General features: G+C 47.0%; 1 protein-coding gene across 1 annotated transcript in view; it reads left to right on the plus strand.

The window, feature by feature from the left end:
* The window catches only part of NID1 (nidogen 1), an 89,212-nt gene that overhangs the window by 56,517 nt on the left and 12,675 nt on the right, over positions 1-20,020 (plus strand). The window contains exons 13-14 of the mRNA XM_003267296.3: positions 14,497-14,724; positions 17,325-17,497. Coding sequence (XP_003267344.2) covers positions 14,497-14,724; positions 17,325-17,497 — 401 coding nt within the window. The remainder of the gene's footprint in view (positions 1-14,496; positions 14,725-17,324; positions 17,498-20,020) is intronic.

Genomic DNA, 20,020 nt, shown 5'->3' on the forward strand with positions numbered 1-20,020 from the left:
TCATGGTTAGAAAGTTAGAAAGCCACCATATTAGTTCTCTATTGTTGCATAACAAATCACCCCCAAAGTTAGCCACTTAAAACAATAAACATTTATTTTCTCACAGTTTCTGTGGGTCGGGAGTTCAGAAGCAGCTTTCCTGGGTGGTCCCTGGACCCAGGAACTCTCATGAGGTTGTTGCTGAGACATTAGTCGGGGCTGTGGTCTTCTGTGATGGCAAAGAAGGGTCCCTGCTGAAGGACCCACGTGGTTGTCGGCAGGCCTCAGTTCCTCACAACATGGGTCTCTCTACAGGGCTGGCTAAATGTCTTCAAGACCTAGCAGCTGGCTCCCTCCACAGCAAGTCAAAGGAGAGAGAGAGAGAAAGAGAGACTGACCAAGGTGGAAGCCACAATCTTTTATAAACGAATCTTGGAAGTGACAAGTATCGCTTCTGTTGATACCATCAGTCTCGGGCCATCCCTCTTGCAGTGTGACAGGGGTCTACCCAAGTATGGAAGAGCAGGCGGTGGGGAGAATGAGGGCCATCTTGGGGGTCGGCCACCATAGCCACTGACCCTGACCTTGCCTGGACAACATCTGAGGGAATGTAACTGGCTAGGTTTTTGTAACATAGGGGAGTTTATTAGAGGATCAAAGAGAGGCATAAAATGCCTCAGGCTAGAAATGTAAAACCTGGTCCAGGAGTTTAAGAACACCCTGGACAACATAGCAAGACCCCATCTCTATCAAAAAATTTAAAACCTCGAGGCATGGCATTTAAAAATTAGCACACACCTGTAGTTCCAGCTATTCACAAGGCCGAGGCAAGAGCATCACTTGAGCCTGGGAGTTCAAGGCTGCAGTGAGCTATGATCGTGCCCCTGCACTCCAGCCGGGGGTGACAGAGCTAGACCCTTTCTCCAAAAAAATTTAAAAATTATAAACAAAATGAAGCTTTCCCTCAACCCTGCATCCCTCTTTCACTGCCATCCCCTCCCCCTCCTTCCCTTTATAGTTTAACTCTTCATCGAGGTTATCTGGAATTGCTGCCTCCACTTCCTCCTCTCTCGTCTTCCATTTTTTTTCCTATCTTTATATTGTAAAAATAAAACATAGATGCAGAAAGTCAAAGAAAGCAATATGTAGTTCAAGGAATTACTCTAAGGTGAGCCTGGTTGTCTCTACCACTCAGATCTTGAAGTAGAGCTTTACCAGCAGCCCCAGGAGCCCCACCTGCCCCAATCATAGCCTCCTCTCTCTTCTCAAAAGCAACCACTAACCTGACATTTGTAATGATCTCTTCCTTGCATTTCTAATAGTTTTAGCACACTTGAGTGCATTCCTAGTCATTGTAGGTTTGCTGCTACTCATTTTTCTATCTGCAGTTTTCCTCTCCATCCCTTTCTTTTCCTTGCATTTGGTCTGTTGTAGAACCCATCCCTTTAGATCTGTAGTTTCCCACAGTCTGGATCTTGCTGATTGCACACTCATTGTACAGCACGACACGCTCCTTTGTCCTCTAAATTGCCTGCAAATTGTCAGAGGCTTGATCAGACTTAGGTTCAATCCTTTGGGCAAGACAATAGGTAGTGGTGTGATCTTTCATTGGGAGTGCATGTCTGCTTGTCTCACTTTTTGTGATATTAGGAGCTATTGATGATTACTGCCTAGATCCATTAATTTCTAGGGGGTGACAAATGGTGATATTCTAATTTCATCATTACTTTCTCATTTATTAGTTGGAATTCATGCTTATTACCTGGGTCCACTCATTTCTAATGGGGGGAGCAAAATGGTGATAGTCTAATTCTATTCATTGCAACGAAATAACAGCTAAAACTGTATTTGTAATTTGGAAGTAGAGAGGTAGCTTTATTCGGTATATGGGTGGAGAAGCAGAGGACAGTCAGTCTCCCAAGAGAAAAATAAAGCAAGTGAGTTACAAGGAGAGAGGAGCTCTTAGTTCCTGACACTTATCTATTTCTGGTTCCAGTCCCTTTTTTGATTCACATGACATAACTATATTTTCATAATAAATTCTTCCTTTGGGTTTAGGTTAAGTCAGAGTGGTTCCTGTTACTTTAGTTAAAGAACTTTGACCAGTGAGGGCACTGTGCACATTTATGATGATATTATTACTATTAGAAAATGCAGGCTGGATAATTAGCTACTATGCTCTGTACAGAAGTTAGTTGATGTTTATGGATTTTGGTTCATTTTAAAATTCAGGTAAGCTATTTTTTTACTTTTCCTTTCTGACGTGTCTTCACTAAAGAATGCCTCCCTAAAATAATATGAATAGATAACTACAACATCAAACAATAGTTTTAAAAAGTGAAATTTTTATCTAGTGGAAGAGATAATACTAAAGTAATAATAGCTAACACTTATACAGCACATAATTTTTGCCCAGTATTGTTTTAAAAATAGCAAAATGTAAGGTAAATTAGAAGAAATCTTTTTTTTTTTTTTTTTTTGAGACGGAGTCTCACTCTGTCGCCCAGGCTGGAGTTCAGTGGCACAATCTCGGCTCACTGCAAGCTCCGCCTCCCGGGTTCACGCCATTCTCCTGCCTCAGCCTCTCCGAGTAGCTGGGACTACAGGCGCCCGCCACCACGCCCGGCTAATTTTTTTGTATTTTTAGTAGAGACGGGGTTTCACCGTGGTCTCAATCTCCTGACCTCGTGATCCGCCCGCCTCGGCCTCCCAAAGTGCTGGGATTACAAGCGTGAGCCACCGCGCCTGGCCAGGAATCTTTTTAGTAAATGAAATTTTATGTCAAAGTGTATGGCATATGAATCATTTTGCAATCAGGAAAAACAGACAATTGGTTCAAATATCTTGAGAGCTGTATCTTACAAAATTATGATCGTGTGTTATTTATGCTTTCCAAAAGCAGTTGTTTAGGTTCTTGTGTTTAGACTGCCAGTAAATATGCTTTCGGCAGAACAAAACACTCTTGCATCTTCAAAAAACAAAACAAAAAAAAGCATTACAATTTGCTTTTGAGATTTCCTGGCTCTCTCCCCATCCCCCACCTATATCTGGGCCTTCTCTTCCCTGGTCTCTGCTTACATTCTTTTGTTTGTTTGTTTGTTTTTTGTTTTTTTGAGACAGTGTTACCCAGGCTGGAGTGCAATGATGCGATCTCAGCTCACTGCAACTTCCGCCTCCCAGGTTCAAATGATTCTCCTGCCTCAGCCTCCCAAGTAGCTGTGACTACAGGCACACGCCACCACGCCCAGCTTATTTTGTATTTTTAGTAGAGACGGGGTTTCATCATGTTGGCCAGGCTGGTCTCGAACTCCCAACCTCACTGATTTGCCCACCTCAGCCTCCCAAAGTGCTGGGATTACAGGTGTGAGCCACCGTGTCGGGCTCCATCCTGCTTAAGTCTGATCCCACTCTCAGCACCATCTTCCCAGCGTGATGCCCTGACAGCCTGGTCAATTTCCTAGGGTCTAGCTCTTCCAGCCCCTTTAGTCTTTATTTTTTTATTTTATTTTATTTTTTTGAGACAGAGTCTTGCTCTGTCACCCAGGCTGGAGTGCAGTGGCATAATCTCGGCTCACTGCAAGCTCCACCTCCCGGGTTCACGCCATTCTCCTGCCTCAGCCTCCCAAGTAGCTGGGACTACAGGCGCCTGCCACCACGCCCAGCTAATTTTTTGTATTTTTAGTAGAGATGGGGTTTCACCGTGTTGGCCAGGATGGTCTTGATCTCCTGACCTCGTGATCCACTCGCCTTGGCCTCCCAAAGTGCTGGGATTACAGGCGTGAGCCACCACACCTGGTTTAGTCTTTAACTTGAAGTAAGAAAAACCCTCCCAGTTTTGCTGCTGTTTTTACATTGGCCTGCAGTGCCTTCTAGAGTGCCTGTTAGTGCTGGGGCTTGCCTGTTCCCGCACTGTGAGATGCTCTGCCCCTTTCCTCTGCTGTCTTCCACACAAAGACGACAAGTTGGTGGTGTGTCCCTTCACCCTTCCTCATCACCGTGTTGCTTTGTAAATGCTACCCATGGGCTATGGATTTTGTTATCTGGTTAATCCATCTGGAACTGGACTCTAAAAAGTAAGCTCCTGCATTCTTCCAGAGTCTCTCATTCTCTCTCTAACCACTGCAGTCAGCTTCCTTCCCCACCACAACACCCAAACTGCTCTCATAAAAGCAGCAACAACCCTCCCTTTGTTACATCTGAGACCTCATTTCTTTTTCTTTTCTTTTTTTTTTTTTTTGAGACAGAGTCTCACTCTGTCATTCAGGCTGGAGTGCAGTGGCGCGATCTCTGCTCACTGCAACATCCGCCTCCTGGGTTCAAGCGATTCTTGTGCCTCAGTCTCCTGAGTAGCTGGGATTACAGGTGTGCACCACCATGCTTGGCTGTTGCTGTTGTTGTTGTTTTTGTTGTTATTGTTGTTGTTTGGGACAGGATCTCACTCTGTTGCCCAGGCTGGAGTGCAGTGGCTCCATTTCAGCTCACTGCAGCCTCCACCTCCCAGGTTCAAGCAATCCTCCCACCTCAGCCTCCTGAGTAGCTGGGATTACAGGTGCTTGCCACCACGCCAGGCTAATTTTTGTATTTTTAGTAAAGACGGGGTTTCACCATGTTGGCCAGGCTTGTCTCGAAATCCTGGCCTCAAGTGATCTGCCCACCTCTGCCTCCCAAAGTTCTGGGATTACAGGCGTGAGCCATCGTGCCTGGCCTGAGGCTTCATTTCTTGATAGCACTTGGCACAGTTGGTCTCACCCTCCTTCCTGAAACACTTCCTTCATTTGGTATCCAGGACAACACACCTCGGGGTTTTCTGCATTTCCAGCTGGTGCACGTCACTGCTGGTACTATTAGCCCCATTGAATGCATGAAGATATGGGGGTTAGAGAGACTAGATAATTTGTCCAAGGCATCCAACTAACTAGTAGCATAGCCAGGACCAATAGTTAAATATTTCTTAAGCATCTCTTGTGTGCCTGTCACTGTGTTTGACACATGAACAGTAAAATGTCTCCACCCTGGAGGAGTCTGCACTGTAACTGGGCAGGAAAAGGGAATACTTGAAATTAGTAGTGAATAACTACCATTCACTAGGAGTGATAACTACTACTTATTCACTAGGAGTGATAACTAGTGATAACTAGCAGCAGGAAGCAGAGATGCAGGTGGGCTAGAAAAGCTGGGGAAAGTGAGAGAGGGAGGATTTGCACTCAGCCTTGAATGACAGGTGAGATTTGAACTGGAGGCAGGGAGGAATAATAAGGGGGAGGGTCAGTCAGGCAAATGGGGGAGTTGAGGTTGAGGAGGGTCCAAATCAGGCCACCCAAAGACTTGACAAGCTCCCGGTCTTGATGCCTGTGGCCGCATCTGACCGCCACCTCCTTCCCTTGTGACTCTCACATGGCCTCGTTTCCAAATTGCGGAGTCATCGCTAAGCCTGTGGTTCCTCCATCCCTTCTTTTTCTTGAAGTCCTCTCTAACCTAACCCCAGGAAGCACAAAGTCAACCGTCCTCACCAATACCTGGAATTTCTTGACTTCCTATCCGTCTGCACTCTCAGCCTGCAAAGCTCTTGTCTTAAGTCAGTTCAGCCACTGCGCCTAGGCTGCTGTGGCTGGGTGTATTGGAGACACTGCAGATTTATCGTCATTTTTTGTTTGTTTTTTCTTTTTTTTAGACACAGTCTCGCTCTGTTGCTCAGACTGGAGTACAGTGGTGCCATCTCGGCTCACTGTAACCTCCCGGGTTCAAGCGATTCTCCTGCTTCAACCTCCCGAGTAGCTGGGATTACAGGCACATGCCACTGCACCTGGCTAATTTTTGTGTTTTTAGTAGATAAGGGGTTTCACCATGTTAGCCAGACTGGTCTCGAACTCCTTGCCTCAGGTGATCTGCCTGCCTCAGCTTCCCAGAGCGCTGGGATTACAGGCGTGAGCCACCGCGCCCAGCCTGATTTATTGTCTTTAATGTCAGCCAAGCCCTTGACCAAGGCAGGTGTGGTGCTCTTCCTCTCTGTCCCATAGCAGCCTGTCCAGACCACGGCCAGCCGCTTCTCCCACTGTGCCACTGACCAGGGTCCTCATCTTTTGCACTAGCCTGTACAATCAAGGACTCTCCTATTTAGCCCTTGCAGGGCGCTTGGCTGATGGCAGCTTTCACTAAATGCTTATAACACTAGTGAGTAAGTGCTTCACGTGTCCATGGGGCTCTTGACCTGAAGAGTATGATGACTGCAGTGATTTTAAAAGCCTGCAGTGGTAGAATTTCGGGAGAGGAAGGCAGCCAGGAGCCAAGAGCTGCTCCAGGAAACAGGTGTGATGAAACTCAACAATGCAGTTTCACACCGCGACAGAAGAGACTGCACACAGAGGAGGAGTGCGAGCTCTCTTCCATGCTCGTTACGACCTTTCTGTTTCCCTTCTTTGTCTGCCTTTTCCCAACTGCGAGTTCAGTGCCCCTCCCTGGCCATTCGTCTTCCTCTCCAGCCCTGTGAGAATGGGGGTAAATGTTGGGAAGGGACATGAAGAGAGTTCATAAGCAAAGAAAGCTGTCATCACCATTATTGTCATTGCTATCACTATTATTAGTAGTGTTGTTCTTAGTAGCCCCTAGGAACATGAGGATGAAGACCATGTCAGATGGACATTGCCCCTTTGACTTGTAAATTCCCCTTCTTGGAGATTTGGCAGTCTTGCTTGGACTAACAAGTGTCTATTTGGCAGTGAATGAGATGGGGCTATAAGCCAGCAAATCTCAAAGCCAGGCTGGGCGCGGTGCCTCATGCCTGTAATCCCAGCACTTTGGGAGGCCGAGGCGGGCGAATCACGAGGTCAGGAGTTTGAGACCAGCCTGGCCAAACATGGTGAAACCCCGTCTTTACTAAAAGTACAGAAAATTAGCTGGGCGCAGTGGCAGGCACCTGTAATCCCAGCTACTTGGGAGGCTGAGGCAGGAGAATCACTTGAACCCGGGAGGCAGAGGTTGCAGTGAGCCGAGATTGCACCACTTCACTCCAGGCCGGGCGACAGTGAGATTCTGTCTTAAAAATAAAAAATAAAAAAAAAATCTCAAAGCCAGCAGAGACCAGGGACTGTTCACTGCACCCGAGTGACCTTGTCCAGAGATGTGTGTCCCGGAGGTGCATGCTCAGAACCCGTGTAGGCCCTGGGAGTAGCTGCCCCTGCAGTGGGGCGCGGACTCTGTGCAGGAAGATGCTGAATAAACAGCACCTTCCCAAACAAGTTCCATTCTGAGTAGCCCATGGGTTCTCCCGCGGTTGCATGTCATCTCTTCCCAGAGAGTCTTGACATCTGTGAGCACCTCCCCTCTCTCCACCCTATTGAGTATATGAGAGGCTACAATGGTCATTTATTTGAATGAACACAGAGAAACCAATTTAATCAAGCAAGGGAATGGAATGCAAATCCAAGGTCAAGAATGTACTTTCTTCTTAGTTCTCCTTTTTGTAAACCAAAAAGTATCTGAGACAGGTCTCAATCAATTTAACAATTTATTTTGCCCACGTTAAGGACATGCCTGTGACACAGCCTCAGGAGGTCCTGATGTCATGTGCCCAGGGTGGTCAGGCTACAGCTTGGTTTTATAGATCTTAGGGAGACATAAGACATCAATCAATACAGGTAAGATGTATGTTGGTTTGGTCCAGAAAGGTGGGACAACTGGGAGCCGAGTGTAGGAGGGAGAGCTTCCAGGTCACAGGCAGATTCAAAGATTTTCTGATTGTCAATTGGTTGAGTTATTATCTGAAAACCTGGAACCGATAAAAAGGAATTTCTGGGTTATGATAAGGGCTTGTGGAGACCAAGGTTTAATCATGCAGATGAAGCCTCCAAGTAGCCGGCTTCAGAAAGAACAGATTGTAGATGTTTCTTGTCAGACTTAAAGAGTCTGTTCTGTCAAGTTTTGTTGTTGTTGTTGTTTTAATTGAGATAGTCTCGCTCTGTTGCCCAGGTTGGAGTGCAGTGGCGCAATCTCAGCTCAGTGCAACCTCCATCCCCTGGGTTTAAGCGATTCTCGTGCCTCAGCCTCCCAAGTAGCTGGGATTACAGGCGCCCATCACCACGCCCAGCTAATTTTTGTATTTTTAGTAGAGATGGGGTCTCGCCATGTTGGCCAGGCTGGTCTCAAACTCCTGACCTCAAGTGATCCACCTACCTCGGCCTCCCAAAGTGCTGGGATTACAAGTGAGAGCCACAGCGCCCGGCCTGTTCTTTCAGTCTTAAGATCCACGTTGATGTTGATGGTGATGAGACATGGCCAACCCTCCCCTTCCTCTCATGGCCTGAAGTAGTTTCACAGGTTTACTTTGGAATGCTTGGCTGAGAGGAGGGGTCCATTCCGATGGTTGGGGGACTTGGAATTTTATTTTTGGTTTACACTCTGTTTCATTTTCCTCTCATTCTCTTTGTCCCCCCACCTTGAGAAAAGTCACTCCAGACTTTCTGCCATTCCTCAGATGAGTATCAGGTCTTGAAGGCTTTCTTCCCTAGCAGCTTGAACTAGATGAGTAAGAAGACGCTTGTCTGAGTCATCAACTTATCAACCAGAAACAAGCTCAGGAAATGAGTCTTTAGCATCCCCACTACCCCCACCCCATCCACCAGGCCTTTCATGGAAAAAGTTTCCCATGGGGGCCTGGGAGACTCAGCAGGGGTCTCTCCCTAGAGCCCCCGGGCTGCTCCCACTGTCTGCTGGCCCAGGAAGTCCACCGAGATCACAGCTTTTTATAAACACACTTGAGATTCTGTTTCCTGAGTACAGTCGAGGTTCCCTCTCCTTTTTACAAGTTCAAGATACAGTACTTCAAAGTTCCACTGTAAATTCTAGATCCCTTGAGATTTTGTGTGCTGGCCAAATACTTTGTTAACACAACTCTGTCGGGCACATAAAGTGGAACAGCGCTTACTGCCTGAAAAGTTTCGTTTGGTTGACAGCACACAGAATACCAGTTTTGTTTTCTAACTGGAAAAGCACCACCATATGCAGATGTGATTGGTAGGAAAATGGGTCTGTGGATGCACAGGTAATTTTGGTGAATGTGCTAAGGTGATGTGTGCACATCGCTGTTGTCATAACAGGTTCAATGTGAGGGAGTCGTCTAAGCATGGCAATGTGGACGCCAGATGCCAGACCGGAAAGGCGGGGCTAGACCAGAAACCCAGAGACCTAGGTTCGCGTTAGAACCGAGCCACTAACCAGTGCTGTGGCCTGAAGGAGTCTCAACTTCTCTGAGTTTCAGTTTCCTCATTTGGTGTAAAAACTGCAGTTCCTTATCGTGTAGGATTGCAATGAGAATCAAATGAAATATATCTGTGTATGGAAACAGCTTATATGAAAACTCTAAAACCCTAGCCAACATAAAATTTTGTGGAAGTAAACACGTTTTACATTCAAGAGTGAACAAAACCAGATGTTTTTTTTTTTTGAGACGGAGTTTTGCTCTTGTCGCCCAGGCCGGAGTGCAATGGCACGATCTCGGCTCACTGCAACCTCTGCCTCCCGGGTTCAAACGATTCTCCAGCCTCAGCCTCCCACGTAGCTGGGATTACAGGTGCCCACCACCATACCCAATTAATTTTTGTACTTTTAGTACAGAACAGGGTTTCTCCATGTTGGCCAGGCTGGTCTCAAACTCCTGACCTCAGGTGATCCACCCGCCTCAGCCTCCCAAAGTGCTGGGATTACAGGTGTGAGCCACCACACCCAGCTAGACATTTTTTATTCTAACCAGATGGCTTGCTTGTATCTTGGTTTGGTGCTTCCTACTTCAAATGTTTTGTTTTGTTTTTTATATTAATTAGCCTCTGGGACAAAAGAAAAGCATGCATGGTTTTCTCTTGCCGGGTTCAGCAAATACTTTTCTGGCATGCTAACTGCTTCTCACCAAGGGAGCAACCATGTTAAGCAAGCCAACATGAGAACTGGCAACACAGACAAAGGTACTTCAAATATTCACTGGCAACACACTTGTGGAATGTCACCATGTCTGCCTTGCGGGGATCCAGTCGCAAAAGAACATCTGGGTGCAGAGCTTGAAATGTCTCTGTGTGCCTTGTCTCGTCACCTCCCACTGACTCCTCAGACAGTCCTGTGAGATCTGTTATTACTGCCATCCCTGTTCCACTGCTGCAGGAGGCACAGCTTAATCTGTATCATTGACATGTGCAAGGTGACACCAGAAGTAATGGAACTGAGGCCAGGCGTGGTAGCTCATACCTGTAATCCCAGCACTTTGGGAGGCCAAGGCAGGTGGATCACCTGAGGTCAGGAGTTCGAGACCAGCCTGGCCAACATAGTGAAACCCCGTCTCTACCAAACAAATTCAAAATTAGCCAGACATGGTGGTGGGCACCTGTAGTCTCAGCTACTCGGGAGGCTGAGACAGGAGAATTGCTTGAACCCAGGAGGCAGAGATTGCAGTGAGCTGAGATCAGGCCACTTCACTCCATCCTGTGGAAGACAAAGTGAGACTCTGGCTTAAAAAAAAAAAAAAAAAAAGTAATGGAACTGAGAATCAAAAACATTCCCAGGTGCAAAATTCTGAGAAATATATAATATTCTAGTCTATGTGATTACAGTATATTTTTATTATTAACATTTTAGTATATATTAATTAATGTACACATATGTAAACATATATACAAATAAGTATATATTTCCCCTTAACATAACTAGTAATGCCCTAGAGCGGGCATTGGCAACTACAGTCCCCATAGGCCAAATCTGGCCCACTGCTTGTTTTTGTAAATAAAGTTTTATTGGGAAAGCCACACTCATTCATTGATGTATGAAACATGATTGCTTTCATGCTACAACCACAGAGTTGCATAGTTGTGACAGAGACCTCATGGCCCACAAAGCTGAAAATATTTATTCTTCCTCTTAACAGGAAAAGTCAGTTGAACCCTACCCTAGACCTATTCAAGTATAATCTTCTACTCATCAAAAAAAAGCACAGAGGAGGCCAGGCATGGTGGCTCATGCCTACAGTCCCAGCACTTTGGGAGGCTGAGGTGGGCGGATCACCTGAAGTCAGGAGTTCAAGACCAGCCTGACCAACATGGGGAAACCCCATCTCTACTAAAAATACAAAATTAGCTGGGCATGGTGGCAAGCATCTGTAATCCCAGCTACTCAGGAGGCTGAGGTAGGAGAATCGCTTGAACCCGGGAGGCAGAGTTTGCAGTGAGCCGAGATTGCGCCACTGCACTCCAGCCTGGGCAACAAGAGCAAAACTCCATCTCAAAAAAAAAAAAAAAAGCACAGAAGACTGAGGCAGGAAGATGACTTGAGTCCAGGAGTTGGAGGCCAGCCTGGGCAACATAGCAAGACCCTGCCACTTAAAAAATACATAAAGTGGCCAAGCATGTGCTCACCTGTAATCCCAGTACTTTGGGAGGTCAAGATGGATGGATCACTTGAGCTCAGTAGTTCGAGACCAGTCTGGGCAACCTAGTGAGACCCCATCTCTACTAAAAATACAAAAAAATTAGCCAAATGTGGTGATGCATGCCTGTAGTTCCACCTACTCAGGAGGCTGAGGTGGGAGGATTGCTCGAGCCTGGGAGGTGAAGATTTCAATGAGCCGAGATTGCACCACTGCACTCCGGCCTGGGTGACAGAGTGAAATCCTGTCTCAAAAAAAAAAAAAAAAAAAAAAAAATACATGGAGTGAAAATGGACAGAATTAAAAAGAGAAATACAAATTATATATTTTTTAAAAAGCACCTAGGCATTCCTTGGCTCTCCAGGCCTTGTGGACGATCTCTTCTGTATAGCTGCTGTCTCCTGGGCTCCTCTGTCAAGGCAGCCACTCACCGAATTGTAAATGTGTGTTCAGTTGTTGGCTTCCCTCCAGACTGTAAGCTCCCTGAGGGCAGGTGCTATGGGTTATTCCTGTGTGCATCCCCCAGCACAGTCAAGTAGGTACTTCTTGGTTTTTTGGGTTTTCGTTTTTTTTGGGGGGGGTGGGGGACAGGGTCTTGCTCTGGCACCCAGACTGGAGTGTAGTGGCGTGAACATGGCTCACTGCAGCCTCAAACTCCTGGGCTCTAGAGATCCTCCTGCCCCACCCTCCCAGGTAGCTGGGACCACCGGTGCATGCCACCACAGCCAGCTAAGTTTTTTATTTTTTGTAGAGATGGGTCTTGCTGTGTTGCCCAGGCTGTTCTTGAACTCCTGGGCTCAAGTGATCCTCCCTCCTTGGCCTCCCAAAGTGCTGGAATTACAGATGTGAGCCACTGTGCCTGACGGAGTAGATGCTTCTTGACTAAATGTTAAGGAGATTTTTGTCAGGGAGATAGAGGTATGGTGTGGGCAAGCCCAGATGACCCTGGGAGCTCACAGAGGGGATTGGACTCAGCCTTGGGGAGCTGAACAGGCTTCCTGAAGGGAGTTAGGTGCCTAAGCTGATTTCTGAAGGATTAACCAGACAGGGAGAAGGAGAGTCACAAAAAGAATAGCATGTGGAAAGGCCTGGGAGGGAGAGGCAACAAGACATGGATGAAGTATAGCTCTTAGCAGACAGTGACGTGGAGAATGGGTACCTCCTGCCAGTGTCTGGACATTGCTTTGTGTGGTCGATACTGCAGAGGCTACAACTCTGGACTGGTGACTGAACTCTAACCAGTGTGGAACCCACTACGGCTTGGAAGTTGTTTATTCTAGGCCATAGCTGCTTATTAGCAATTCCACAGCTTTAGAAGTACAGCTGTCCCTCAGTATCCACGGGGCATTGGTTCCTGAAGATACCAATCCGCTGGTACTCAAGTCCCTGATATAAAATGGTGTAGTATTTGCATATAACCTATGCACACCCTCTCATGGACTTTAAATCATCTCTAGATCACTTATAATACCTAGTACAATGTGAACGCCATGTAAGAAGTTGTTATATTGTGTTGTTTAGGAAATGATGACAAAAAAGAAATCTGTTCATGTTCAGTACAAACACAACTGTCCTTTTTATTTTTCCAAATATTTTCAATCTGTGGTTGGTTGAATCCACAGATGTTGAACCCGTGGATATGGAGTGTTCGCTGTATTTCCCTGTCTTAAGATCTGAGTTGTACAGTTTAGAGGTCAATTTCCATGCCAAAAAGCAGGACATAAATAAAGGAAAACATACAAATGTTGGTAAATGCACTTGGTGGTATCTGGTCCCTGAAATCTTTGGCCTTGACTTGTTGGTTATCAAGAAGCTTGAGATGCCAGCACGGCCAACATGGTGAAACCCCGTCTCTACTAAAAATATAAAAATCAGCCAGATGTGGTGGTGCTTGCCTGTAATCCCAGCTATGCGGGAGCCTAGGGCAGGAGACTCGCTTGAACCTGGGAGGCATAGTTTGCAGTGAGTCGAGATCATGCAACTGTACTCCAGCCTGAGCAACAGGGCGACACTCCGTCTCAAAAAAAAAAAAAAAAAAAAAAGAAGCTTGAGATGATAAAAATGACTCATTTAGAAAAAAACGAACAAAAAAAATTTCTTAAAATAAAACCCAGTGATGTTCATCAATGGATAAGCAAAATATGATCTGTCCCTACAATGTAATATTATTCAGCCATGAATATGAAGCAGGTTCTAATACATGCTACCACTTGGATAAAGCTTGAGAACATTCTGCTAAGTGAAAGACGCCAGACACAAATGTCACATGTTGTATGATTCTGTGTATACGAAATATCCAGGATAGGTAGGTCTGCAGAGACAGACTGCAGATTGATGGTTGCCAGGGGCTGGGAAGAAGGGGGAAACGGGGATCAACTGCTTAATGCATATGGGCTTCCTTTTGGGGTGATGAAAATGTTTCAGAACTAGGTAGAGGTTGGTAGTTACTTAGCATGGTGAATGCACTAAATACCATTGAATTGTTTACTTAAAAATGGTTCACTCGGGGGGGCACAGTGGCTCATGCCTGTAATCCTAGCGGTTTGGGAAGCTGAGGTGGGCGGATCACATGAGGCCAGGAGTTCCAGACCAGCCTGGCCAACATGGTGAAACCCTGTCTCTACTAAAAATACAAAATTAGCTGGGTATGGTGGTGTGCGCCTGTAATCCCAGCTACTCTGGAGGCTGAGGCAGGAGAATCACTTGAACCCGGGAGGCAGAGGTTGCAGTGAGCCGAGATGGTGCCACTGCACTCCAGCCTGAGCAACAGGAGCGAAACGCCATCTCAAAAAAGCAAAAAAAAAGGTTCACTTTATATTCTATCAGTTTGCTTCAATTCTTTTTGCCTCAATTTTTAAAAAGTGTTTTAAAAGGAACTACCTAGGAGTAAAAAGGAGATGTAAATATCATTTTCTTGACAGTTAAAACTATTCAATAATAATGATGTTTCTGCATTTTGAATAACTGATGAAACAAAACCCAGTGATACACAGGCAGCCCTTGTGGTTCTGAGCGAGCTGTGGGGACTCCTGCAGCCCCGCCAGGGAGCACTGACGGATGACGCACCTGATGGATGACGCACCTGACAGCTTTCTTGTTGCCTGTTTCTCTGATAGAGGTGGAGAAAACCCGGTGCCAGCACGAGCGAGAACACATTCTCGGGGCAGCGGGGGCGGCAGACCCACAGCGACCCATTCCTCCGGGGCTGTTCGTTCCTGAGTGCGATGCGCATGGGCACTACGCGCCCACCCAGTGCCACGGCAGCACCGGCTACTGCTGGTGCGTGGATCGCGACGGCCGCGAGGTGGAGGGCACCAGGACCAGGCCCGGGATGACGCCCCCATGTAAGTGGGTGCAGGCCGTGCTTGGGCGTATGCCTGAGAAGGACCTCGGGTGACCGGAATTGCTGAACACGCACTTGGCTCTTCTGCTGGCCGTAAAGCTTGAACTGTTCCACTGGCTCCAGCCCCACCCCTCCCTGCTGCACTCCTCTTCCCTCTCACTTACCCTGCTCCTGCCCATGCTTCTTCTCTTCCTCACCCTCTCTGTTCTCTTACCCTCTTCTTTCTCTTTCCCCACATAACACACACATGTGTAGGGTGTAAATACCCAGTGGGGCCTGCCACAGCAGTACCCTTAATGGTAGCAGAGCGGTTGTGTGTGCTCTGGGCCTTCCAGAAGAACCCTCTGCTGAGGGAGGCATGGAGGTGGAATGCTCCTGCACTGGGACATGGCAGGGATGGTGGGGACCAACCTGAACCCTTCCCCAGGGCTCTGTGTCCTAGGCAGTAGGACCTGTTCAGACCCTTGCAACCCTTGCCTCCTTCAATCGTGCCCTGGGGCCTTTAGTTACTTGGGTTGATTTTCCAATCCTGGGAGCAAACAGCCACAGAGCTTTCTGCATGAGCTGGCTCTAAGACCATCACCGGAGGCAGTGGGAAGCTGCTGTCCTAGGGGCCAGGGGCCCTGTGTGAGGCCCAGCCTGGTGGCTGTGTGACTCTGGACAGACACCTTCCCCAGCCTCAGCGTCCTCAGTCTCAACCTAAACATGAGGCAAAATAATCCCGAGAGTGATTCCCAGCTCTAAAATTCTGCTTCTGTTGCAAATGTAGAAATTGGTTATTGTCACAAATTACCAAAAGCGAATATAATGAATCTTTGAATCTCCACTCCCAATTTAGCTAATAATCATAGATCTCCTATCAAATATTTCCCCAAAGCTGCTAAGAAACAGTAAAATAATTACTCAGAAACTTCACTCATTCACTCAGCCAACATTCACTGAGGGGCCAATGCTGTGGTGGGTGCTAGGATATCCAGAGGAAAGTCACGGTGCTGGGCCCCCAAGAAGCGGAAAGGACAGTGAATAAACAGGAACAGTGTAGGGAGATGAGCTTTAGGGGAAGCAGACAGCAACCAGGAGCCGAAGAGGAATCCTGGCTTGTGTGGGGCGGTAGGCTCATGGGTGAGGCTTTCCAGAAGCAACACCATGCGAACCACGTTTCTAAGCCTGTGTATTGGTCGTGAGGGCAACGAGGAGCCTGGGGTAGGTTTGGAGCAGGCGCCCATGTGAAGCAGGGTTTAGTTTTAGAATATCACTGGCTGGGGGGTAGAAGCTGAGAGGCAGGCTTGACAGTCCCTGGCGGGGGGAGTGAAGGCTGTTGCACTACTTATGATGAATCCAGGTGAGAAACAGATGGATTTCAGAGATAGGAAAGAGGTTGACCAGATTGGTTTATGTCACTGATTGGGTGAAATAGGCAAGATAGACAAGAGAAAGTGACCTTGGAGACAACTTTGTCCAGCTCTCATTGTAGAGAGCAGGAGACCAGGCCCTGGAAGATGCATGCCCTGAGCACACAGCCAGTGAGTGGGCGGGGCCAGGACAGGGCTCAGGTCTCCCGACACCGATCAGCCCTCTTAGCCCTCCTTACTCCGCAGCACAGCTGTGTGTCCCTCCTGGGACATTGTCTTATCAAGTGAATCAAGGAGCCGGGCCAGAGGTTGAGGTCAGCAGATGGGAAGGCAAGCCTGATTCGGAGGGAAAAGGAGCCCCTGGCCATGATTTTGTTCTTGGAAGCCCATAAATGTCATGTTCTTGCTTGTCAGGCCCCAGGCTCTCCCATCCCTGTGGCATCGGGACAGAGTGCACCGTATGGGGCAACTCATTCTGCTAGGCTCCTCCAGCATGAAAAAGCTCAATAGCTTGCACTAGAACCTGGCTCCCTGTGGGCAGGGCATTCAGGGATGCTGTTTTCGCTGTTGTGCTACCACGGGTGCTGCTGGTGCTGCTCTTATTTGGTTCCTTCCTCTAGCGCCAGTGCCCACAGTACAGCATGAGTAGCCAAAGCTTGTCTATTAAGAGGGAGGCCGGCCGGGCACAGTGGCTCACACCTGTAATCCCAGCACGTTGGGAGACCTAGGTGGGCAGATCACTTGAGGTCAGGAGTTCGAGACCAGCCTGGCCAACATGGTGAAACCCCGTCTCTACTAAAAATACAAAAATTAACTGGGTATGGTGGCGCGTGCCTGTAATCCCGGCTACTCAGGAGGCTGAGGCACAAGAATCGCTTGAACCAGGCAGGCAGAGGTTGGAGTGAGCCAAGATCGCACCACTGCACTCCAGCCTGGGTGACAGAGCAAGACTCCATCTCAAAAAAAAAAAGAAAAAGAGGGAGGCCAAGCCATTTTGTTTTCACATGACCTTTAATGCCGTATATCACCTTCTTCATCAGTGCCCTTTGATTGACTGAGGGCTTTCTACTTCTGGTGCTTTCAACTATAAAATGGGCATTGTGTGGCTGTGGCAGTTTGTGGTGCCATGAAGGTGATGTGACCCGATGTGTGGGTGTGTGTATGTGTGTGCATGTGTGTGGGTGTGTGTGTGCATCTGTGCGTTCCTGGTGCACATGGGCCTCACTCACTGACCCCTTCTGCCATGCAGGTCTGAGTACAGTGGCTCCCCCGATTCACCAAGGACCCGCAGTGCCTACCGCCGTGATCCCCTTGCCCCCCGGGACCCATTTACTCTTTGCCCAGACTGGGAAGATTGAGCGCCTGCCCCTGGAGGGAAATACCATGAGGAAGACAGAAGCGAAGGCTTTCCTTCATGTCCCGGTGAGTGCTGGCTGATTGTACCTGGTGACAGCTCCTGCTTCAGTGACCTGGAGAAACAAGCAGGATGAGGTCAGACCAGAACCCTAGCCTCAACCCCTGGAACCATGGGTGCTCATTCCATGTGGCCCTGGGTGACCATCTCTAGATGGGGCCACTGTATTGCTGAGCTGCTTGTGATCTTCCCATTCCCCTGCCAAATTCATAGTGATTCATCTTTCAGCAGCTGCTCAATTTAAGAGCCTCATATCTGCCCTGACGTAGCAACAAGCATTGGAGTTTTTAGAGGCTTTCAAAGCTTCAAAGATGCATTTTGTGATTTAGGGACTTCTTTTCCCATTAGATAGCAGTTGGGCAATTCAGAAAAGCCTTTCTGTTTTATCTGATCCTGACCCCTGCCAAGAAACCAAACCTGAGACCTTCAGGCTTCCACTACAAGGCTGAGTCAGAGTTGCTGGAGCAGTGGGAGGGGCTGTGAGGGTCCCATGAGGAGTGAAGGAGAGGGAGGGTCTGAGATCATTTGCTCTTGTAAAAGAAAGTCCAGCAGAAAGCCCTATCATTCCTCACTGGGGGCACAAAGTCTGCTTGAAAATTCATGGTAAAGCTGCTACTTGGGCCATCTTGTCTGCCACAGGCCCAGCTTTCAGTTTTTCTTATCTTCCTCCTTTCTCTACCCATTGTGTTTTCTTCTTTTTCTATTTACTCTTCCTGAATTGATCTCCATTTCATAGATGCCACACACACAGCCACATCCCTTCTTTGGGACCAGGGAGGGAACATCAGCAAAAAAGTATCCAAAATCAAAATACTTTTCAAAAGCCTCTGGCAAAGAAGTCTTTATGAGATTCATGTCCTTTTCCTGCACAAAGCCCTCAAATGGGCTCCCTCTTCACTCAGAATAAAATCCAGTCCTTCGAATGGCCCTCAAAGCCCTATAGGATCTGGCCTCTGGCTCCCTCTCCCACCCTGTTCCCTACCACTCTCACCTCACTTACCGGCTTCAACCCTCTGGCCCTCTGGCTGGTCCTTGAACACACCAGGCACATTTATGTCTCAGGGCCTTTGCACTTGCAGTTTCCCCTGCCTGACAATTGCACAGTTCACTGCCTCACTTCATGCAAATTTCTGCCAAAACATCATCTCTCAGAGAGGCCTGTCTTGATCCCCCCATCCAGACAGCAGCCACCACTGCTCTCTAGCTCTTTATGCTGCTTTGTATTTCATCAGAGCTCTTGGCACTAGGTGATGCATTAAATACCCATATTTATGTTGTGTATCTGACATGTATCTTCCTATTAAAATATCAGCGCCACAAGACAGGAACTGTTCATTTCTTTCATGGAGGTATTGGTTTCATGTGGTATTTCTAGACCCAAAACTGCTTGGCATATAGGAAGCACTCAAAAAAATATTTGCCGAACAAATGCATGCATGATCGTGGTATTCACCTATTGCCTTGCTGAACATGTAAACCCCTTGAAGATCATCTGTGTCATTTCCATCTCCAGCACATGCTCTCAGGTAATAGGAATGGGTTAAATTCCCTGTGAAAGACGTTCTTTCCCAGGACCAAAGGGAGAGGCTAAATGTTATGTGAGGCAATAAAAAGCAGATAATTTACAGCCTGGGCAATATGGAGAAACCCCATCTCTACTAAAAATACAAAAATTATTTGGGCATGGTGGTGCATGCCTGTAATCCCAGCTACTTGGGAGGCTGAGGCACAAGAATTGCTTGAACCTGGGAGGAAAAGTTTGCAGTGAGCTGAGATCCTGGGCAACAGAACGAGACTCTTGTCTCAAAAAAAAAAGCAGATAATTTAAGTGGGCTAGGTGGTGGAAGGGGGAATGCTGAAACAACAGGATAAACATTCATCGTCTTTTAAAAAAACTGTTGAAAGTGGTATTAAGTATATAAACAATGTTATGCAACTATCACCTCCATTCATCTCCAGAACTTTTTCATCATCCCAAACTAAAGCTATTAAATAATACCTCCCCATTCTCCCACCACTCATGTCCTAGCCCCTGGCAGCCACCATTCTACTTACTGCCCTTATACTTTTGACTTTTCTAGGTACCTCCTAGAAGCGGAATCATACAGCATTTGTCATTTGTGTCTGGCATATTTCACTTAGCATAATGTCCTCAGGTTCATCCATATTGTAGCATGTGTCATAATTTCCTTCTTTCTTAAGGCTGAAATCTCATTGTATGGATCTGCCATATTTTGTTTATTTATTCATCTATCAGCAATTGCTTCCACCTTCTGGCTTTTGCAAATAATGCTGCTATGAACACAGGTATACAAATATCTGTTCGAGTCCCTGCTTTAACTTATTTTCGATACATATACCAAAGTATTCTATATTTAATTTAAATTCCTCTATATCCTTACCAAAACTTGTTGGCTGTTTTTGTTTTTAATGATAGTCGTAACAGGTGTGAAGTGGTTTTGATTTGCATTTTCCTAATAATTTATAACATTGAACATCTTTTCACGTACTTATTGACCACTTGTATATCT

This window comes from Nomascus leucogenys, chromosome 5 (assembly GCF_006542625.1).
Source record: "Nomascus leucogenys isolate Asia chromosome 5, Asia_NLE_v1, whole genome shotgun sequence".
Taxonomy (NCBI): domain Eukaryota; kingdom Metazoa; phylum Chordata; class Mammalia; order Primates; family Hylobatidae; genus Nomascus; species Nomascus leucogenys.